Consider the following 7,500-nt stretch of genomic DNA (forward strand, 5'->3'; position numbering starts at 1 on the left):
ACACTAGATGGGGTGGAGGAAGAGTCAGAACACACACTAGATGGGGTGGAGGAAGAGTCAGAACACACACTAGATGGGGTGGAGGAAGAGTCAGAACACACACTAGATGGGGTGGAGGAAGAGTCAGAACACACACTAGATGGGGTGGAGGAAGAGTCAGAACACACACTAGATGGGGTGGAGGAAAGAGTCAGAACACTCACTAGATGGGGTGGAGGAAGAGTCAGAACACACACTAGATGGGATGGAGGAAAGAGTCAGAACACTCACTAGATGGGGTGGAGGAAGAGTCAGAACACACACTAGATGGGGTGGAGGAAGAGTCAGAACACACACTAGATGGGGTGGAGGAAGAGTCAGAACACACACTAGATGGGGTGGAGGAAGAGTCAGAACACACACTAGATGGGGTGGAGGAAAGAGTCAGAACACTCACTAGATGGGGTGGAGGAAAGAGTCAGAACACACACTAGATGGGGTGGAGGAAAACGTCAGAACACACACTAGATGGGGTGGAGGAAAGAGTCAGAACACACACTAGATGGGGTGGAGGAAAGAGTCAGAACACACACTAGATGGGGTGGAGGAAAACGTCAGAACACACACTAGATGGGGTGGAGGAAAGAGTCAGAACACTCACTAGATGGGGTGGAGGAAAGAGTCAGAACACTCACTAGATGAAGTGGAGGAAAGAGTCAGAACACACACTAGATGGGGTGGAGGAAAGAGTCAGAACACTCACTAGATGGGGTGGAGGAAGAGTCAGAACACTCACTAGATGAAGTGGAGGAAAGAGTCAGAACACACACTAGATGGGGTGGAGGAAAACGTCAGAACACACACTAGATGGGGTGGAGGAAGGGTCAGAACACTCACTAGATGGGGTGGAGGAAGAGTCAGAACAACACTAGATGGGGTGGAGGAAGAGTCAGAACACACACTAGATGGGGTGGAGGAAGAGTCAGAACACACACTAGATGGGGTGGAGGAAGAGTCAGAACACACACTAGATGGGGTGGAGGAAGAGTCAGAACACACACTAGATGGGGTGGAGGAAAACGTCAGAACACACACTAGATGGGGTGGAGGAAGAGTCAGAACACACACTAGATGGGGTGGAGGAAAGAGTCAGAACACACACTAGATGGGGTGGAGGAAAGAGTCAGAACACACACTAGATGGGGTGGAGGAAGAGTCAGAACACACACTAGATGGGGTGGAGGAAAGAGTCAGAACACACACTAGATGGGGTGGAGGAAGAGTCAGAACACACACTAGATGGGGTGGAGGAAAGAGTCAGAACACACACTAGATGGGGTGGAGGAAAGAGTCAGAACACTCACTAGATGGGGTGGAGGAAAGAGTCAGAACACACACTAGATGGGGTGGAGGAAAGAGTCAGAACACACACTAGATGGGGTGGAGGAAAGAGTCAGAACACACACTAGATGGGGTGGAGGAAAGAGTCAGAACACTCACTAGATGGGGTGGAGGAAGGGTCAGAACACACACTAGATGGGGTGGAGGAAGAGTCAGAACACACACTAGATGGGGTGGAGGAAAGAGTCAGAACACACACTAGATGGGGTGGAGGAAGAGTCAGAACACACACTAGATGGGGTGGAGGAAAGAGTCAGAACACACACTAGATGGTATGGAGGAAAGAGTCAGAACACTCACTAGATGGGGTGGAGGAAGAGTCAGAACACACACTAGATGGGGTGGAGGAAGAGTCAGAACACACACTAGATGGGGTGGAGGAAAACGTCAGAACACACACTAGATGGGGTGGAGGAAGAGTCAGAACACACACTAGATGGGGTGGAGGAAAGAGTCAGAACACACTAGATGGGGTGGAGGAAGAGTCAGAACACACACTAGATGGGGTGGAGGAAGAGGAACACACACTAGATGGGGTGGAGGAAGAGTCAGAACACACACTAGATGGGGTGGAGGAAAGAGTCAGAACACTCACTAGATGGGGTGGAGGAAAGAGTCAGAACACTCACTAGATGGGGTGGAGGAAGAGTCAGAACACACACTAGATGGGGTGGAGGAAAGAGTCAGAACACTCACTAGATGGGGTGGAGGAAAGAGTCAGAACACACACTAGATGGGGTGGAGGAAAGAGTCAGAACACACACTAGATGGGGTGGAGGAAAGAGTCAGAACACACACTAGATGGGGTGGAGGAAAGAGTCAGAACACTCACTAGATGGGGTGGAGGAAAGAGTCAGAACACACACTAGATGGGGTGGAGGAAAGAGTCAGAACACTCACTAGATGGGGTGGAGGAAAGAGTCAGAACACACACTAGATGGGGTGGAGGAAAGAGTCAGAACACACACTAGATGGGGTGGAGGAAAGAGTCAGAACACTCACTAGATGGGGTGGAGGAAGGGTCAGAACACACACTAGATGGGGTGGAGGAAGAGTCAGAACACTCACTAGATGGGGTGGAGGAAGGGTCAGAACACACACTAGATGGGGTGGAGGAAAGAGATCAGATGAGATGATGAAGGTAGCAGCAGAAGGTTTAGCCTGAAGATTTAGGTTTGTTGTCATCTACCACATAGGTCATCTACCACGTAGGTCATCTACCATGTAGGTAATCTACCATGTAGGTAATCTACCATGTAGGTCATCTACCATGTAGGTCATCTACCACGTAGGCCATCTACCACGTAGGTAATCTACCATGTAGGCCATCTACCATGTAGGTCATCTACCACGTAGGTAATCTACCATGTAGGTAATCTACCATGTAGGTAATCTACCATGTAGGTTATGTATCATGGTACTCTGGGTCTCATGTTGCATTTGTTCTAGGTGGTCTACACCAGGGTGATGTTGCCTCCAGTGGTGCCAGCGTACCAGAGCCAGGGGCTGAGTGTGGATCCTAACCCTGAACCTTCAGCCTTAACCCCTGACCCCTTACCTCTGACCCCTGACACCGGCCATGCACACCTGGGGAACCCCCCGACTGTAGCCCCGATGGCCTCGGGAGGGCAGGGGACACCCAAACCTGAGGTGGGGGGTGCGGTAGGGGTACAGATGAAGAGTGCCGTGGAGAAGGGTACAGAGGGGGCTGTGGGGGTGAGAGAGGGGGGAGGGGTACAGATAAAGAGTGGAGGTGCAGGTGACCCCTGTCCCTTGGAGAAGAGCCCCCCAGTAAGAGAGACCCAAACTTCTACCCATTCTGATCCTCGCCTCACACATCGTCTCACCCTCAGGCAGCTCCCCACCCGAGCTAGGAACAATGGGGGGAGAGCCTGAGGAGGAGGGGGTTTTCTTTCCCTCTCCTACCTCTCCTACGTCTCCTCTCTCCCTCTCCTCCTCTCTCCCTCTCTCCCTCTCCTACCTCTCTCCCTCTTCTCTATCTCCTACCTCTCTCTCTCCTACCTCTCCTCCTCTCTCCCTCTCTCCCTCTCCTCCTCTCTCCCTCTCTCCCACTCCTCCTCTCCTCCTCTCCTCCTCTCTCCCTCTCTCCCTCTCTCCCTCTCCTCCTCTCTCACTCTCCTACCTCTCCTCCTCTCCTCCTCTCCTTCTCTCTCCCTCTCCTACCTCTCCTCCTCTCTCCATCTCCTACCTCTCCTCCTCTCTCCCTCTCTCCCACTCCTCCTCTCCTCCTCCTCTCCTCCTCTCTCCCTCTCCCCTCTCTCCCTCTCCTCCTCTCTCACTCTCCTACCTTTCCTCCTCTCCTCCTCTCCTCCTCTCTCCCTCTCCTACCTCTCCTCCTCTCCTCCTCTCTCACTCTACTACCTCTCCTCCTCTCCTCCTCTCTCCCTCTCCTCCTCTCCTCCTCTCTCCCTCTCTCCCTCTCTCTCTCCCTCTCTCCCTCTCTCCCTCTCTCCCTCTCCTCCTCTCTCCCTCTCTCCCTCTCTCTCTCCCTCTCTCCCTCTCTCCCTCTCCTCCTCCTCTCCTCCTCTCCTCCTCTCTCACTCTCCTACCTCTTTCCCCTCAAAATGTTCCATTGTATTCTCCTACAGTTTGTCATATGTATAGTTGTCCCTTGTTGCTGGTCAAGTGACCATTTTCTGACATGTTGATATGAGACCCCTGGATCTTAATAAACTACTTAACACTACTGGACTAATGTGCTAATAAATGACTTAACACTACTGGACTCATGTCTTAATAAACAACTTAACACTACTGGAGTCATGTCTTAATAAACAACTTAACTCTACTGGACTCATGTCTTAATAAACGACTTAACACTACTGGACTCTACTGGACTCATGTCTTAATAAACGACTTAACACTACTGGACTCTACTGGACTCATGTCTTAATAAACAACATAACACTACTGGACTCATGTCTTAATAAACAACTTAACACTACTGGACTCTACTGGACTCATGTCTTAATAAATTACTTAACTCTACTGGACTCATGTCTTAATAAACAACTTAACACTACTGGACTCTACTGGACTCATGTCTTAATAAATGACTTAACACTACTGGACTCTACTGGACTCATGTGTTAATAAATGACTTAACTCTACTGGACTCATGTCTTAATAAATGACTTAACACGACTGGACTCTACTGGACTCATGTCTTAATAAATGACTTAACACTACTGGACTCAACTGGACTAATGTGTTAATAAATGACTTAACACTACTGGACTAATGTGTTAATAAATGACTTAACACTACTGGACTCTACTGGACTAATGTGTTAATAAATGACTTAACTCTACTGGACTCATGTCTTAATAAACGACTTAACACTACTGGACTCTACTGGACTCATGTCTTAATAAATGACTTAACACTTTTTATTTTATTTTATTTATTTTATTTCACCTTTATTTAACCAGGGAGGCTAGTTGAGAACAAGTTCTCATTTGCAACTGCGACCTGGCCAAGATAAAGCATAGCAGTGTGAACAGACAACACAGAGTTACACATGGAGTAAACAATTAACAAGTCAATAACACAAGTAGAGAAAAAAGAAGAGTCTATATACAGTGTGTGCAAAAGGCATGAGGAGGTAGGTGAATAATTACAATATTGCAGATTAACACTGGAGTGATAAATTATCAGATGATCATGTACAGGTAGAGATATTGGTGTGCAAAAGAGCAGAAAAGTAAATAAATAAAAACTGTGGGGATGAGGTAGGTGAAAATGGGTGGGCTATTTACCAATAGATTATGTACAGCTGCAGCGATCGGTTAGCTGCTCAGATAGCTGATGTTTGAAGTTGGTGAGGGAGATAAAAGTCTCCAACTTCAGCGATTTTTGCAATTCGTTCCAGTCACAGGCAGCAGAGTACTGGAACGAAAGGCGGCCGAATGAGGTGTTGGCTTTAGGGATGATCAATGAGATACACCTGCTGGAGCGCGTGCTACGGATGGGTGTTGCCATCGTGACCAGTGAGCTGAGATAAGGCGGAGCTTTGCCTAGCATGGCCTTGTAGATGACCTGGAGCCAGTGGGTCTGGCGACGAATATGTAGCGAGGGCCAGCCGACTAGAGCATGCAAGTCGTAGTGGTGGGTAGTATAAGGTGCTTTAGTGACAAAACGGATGGCACTGTGATAAACTGCATCCAGTTTGCTGAGAAGAGTGTTGGAAGCAGTTTTGTAGATGACATCGCCGAAGTCGTGGATCAGTAGGATAGTCAGTTTTACTAGGGTAAGCTTGGCGGCGTGAGTGAAGGAGGCTTTGTTGCGGAATAGAAAGCCAACTCTTGATTTGATTTTTGATTGGAGATGTTTGATCTGGGTCTGGAAGGAGAGTTTGCAGTCTAGCCAGACACCTAGGTACTTATAGGTGTCCACATATTCAAGGTCGGAACCATCCAGTGTGGTGATGCTATACGGGCATGCGGGTGCAGGCAGCGATCGGTTGAAAAGCATGCATTTGGTTTTACTAGCGTTTAAGAGCAGTTGGAGGCCACGGAAGGAGTGTTGTATGGCATTGAAGCTCGATTGGAGGTTAGATAGCACAGTGTCCAATGACGGGCCGAAAGTGTATAGAATGGTGTCGTCTGCGTAGAGGTGGATCAGGGAATCGCCCGCAGCAAGAGCAACATCATTGATATACACAGAGAAAAGAGTCGGCCCGAGAATTGAACCCTGTGGCACCCCCATAGAGACTGCCAGAGGACCGGACAACATGCCCTCCGATTTGACACACTGAACTCTGTCTGCAAAGTAATTTGTGAACCAGGCAAGGCAGTCATCCGAAAAACCGAGGCTACTGAGTCTGCCGATAAGAATATGATGATTGACAGAGTCGAAAGCCTTGGCAAGGTCGATGAAGATGGCTGCACAGTACTGTCTTTTATCGATGGCGGTTATGATGTCGTTTAGTACCTTGAGTGTGGCTGAGGTGCACCCGTGACCGGCTCGGAAACCAGATTGCATAGCGGGGAAGGTACGGTGGGATTCGAGATGGTCAGTGACCTGTTTGTTGACTTGGCTTTCGAAGACCTTAGATAGGCATGGCAGAATGGATATAGGTCTGTAACAGTTTGGGTCCAGGGTGTCTCCCCCTTTGAAGAGGGGGGTGACTGCGGCAGCTTTCCAATCCTTGGGGATCTCAGACGATATGAAAGAGAGGTTGAACAGGCTGGTAATAGGGGTTGCGACAATGGCGGCGGATAGTTTCAGAAATAGAGGGTCCAGATTGTCAAGCCCAGCTGATTTATACGGGTCCAGGTTTTGCAGCTCTTTCAGAACATCTGCTACCTGGATTTGGGTAAAGGAGAACCTGGAGAGGCTTGGGCGAGGAGCTGCGGGGGGGCCGGAGCTGTTGGCCGAGGCAGGAGTAGCCAGGCGGAAGGCATGGCCAGCCGTTGAGAAATACTTGTTGAAGTTTTCGATAATCATGGATTTGTCAGTGGTGACCGTGTTCCCTAGCCTCAGTGCAGTGGGCAGCTGGGAGGAGGTGCTCTTGTTCTCCATGGACTTCACAGTGTCCCAGAACTTTTTGGAGTTGGAGCTACAGGATACAAACTTCTGCCTGAAGAAGCTGGCCTTAGCTTTCCTGATTGACTGCGTGTATTGGTTCCTGACTTCCCTGAACAGTTGCATATCGCGGGGACTGTTTGATGCTATTGCAGTCCGCCACAGGATGTTTTTGTGCTGGTCGAGGGCAGTCAGGTCTGGAGTGAACCAAGGGCTGTATCTGTTCTTAGTTCTGCATTTTTTGAACGGAGCATGCTTATCTAAAATGGTGAGGAAGTTACTTTTAAAGAATGACCAGGCATCCTCAACTGACGGGATGAGGTCAATGTCCTTCCAGGATACCCGGGCCAGGTCGATTAGAAAGGCCTGCTCACAGAAGTGTTTTAGGGAGCGTTTGACAGTGATGAGGGGTGGTCGTTTGACTGCGGCACCGTAGCGGATACAGGCAATGAGGCAGTGGTCGCTGAGATGCTGGTTGAAGACAGCGGAGGTGTATTTGGAGGGCCAGTTGGTCAGGATGACGTCTATGAGGGTGCCCTTGCTTACAGAGTTAGGGTTGTACCTGGTGGGTTC

At 49.2% G+C, this 7,500-nt stretch overlaps 1 protein-coding gene across 3 annotated transcripts in view; it reads left to right on the forward strand.

Moving 5' to 3' along the window:
• The window catches only part of LOC127906564 (uncharacterized), an 8,704-nt gene extending 5,130 nt beyond the window's left edge, over window positions 1-3,574 (forward strand). For all 3 annotated transcript variants that reach the window (XM_052458802.1, XM_052458803.1, XM_052458804.1), the window contains one exon: window positions 2,830-3,574. In XM_052458802.1, the coding sequence (XP_052314762.1) occupies window positions 2,830-3,276 (447 nt within the window). In that variant the 3' untranslated portion in view covers window positions 3,277-3,574. The remainder of the gene's footprint in view (window positions 1-2,829) is intronic.
• Window positions 3,575-7,500: the final 3,926 nt, after the last annotated feature.

This window comes from Oncorhynchus keta, chromosome 13 (genome assembly GCF_023373465.1).
Source record: "Oncorhynchus keta strain PuntledgeMale-10-30-2019 chromosome 13, Oket_V2, whole genome shotgun sequence".
Lineage (NCBI taxonomy): Eukaryota > Metazoa > Chordata > Actinopteri > Salmoniformes > Salmonidae > Oncorhynchus > Oncorhynchus keta.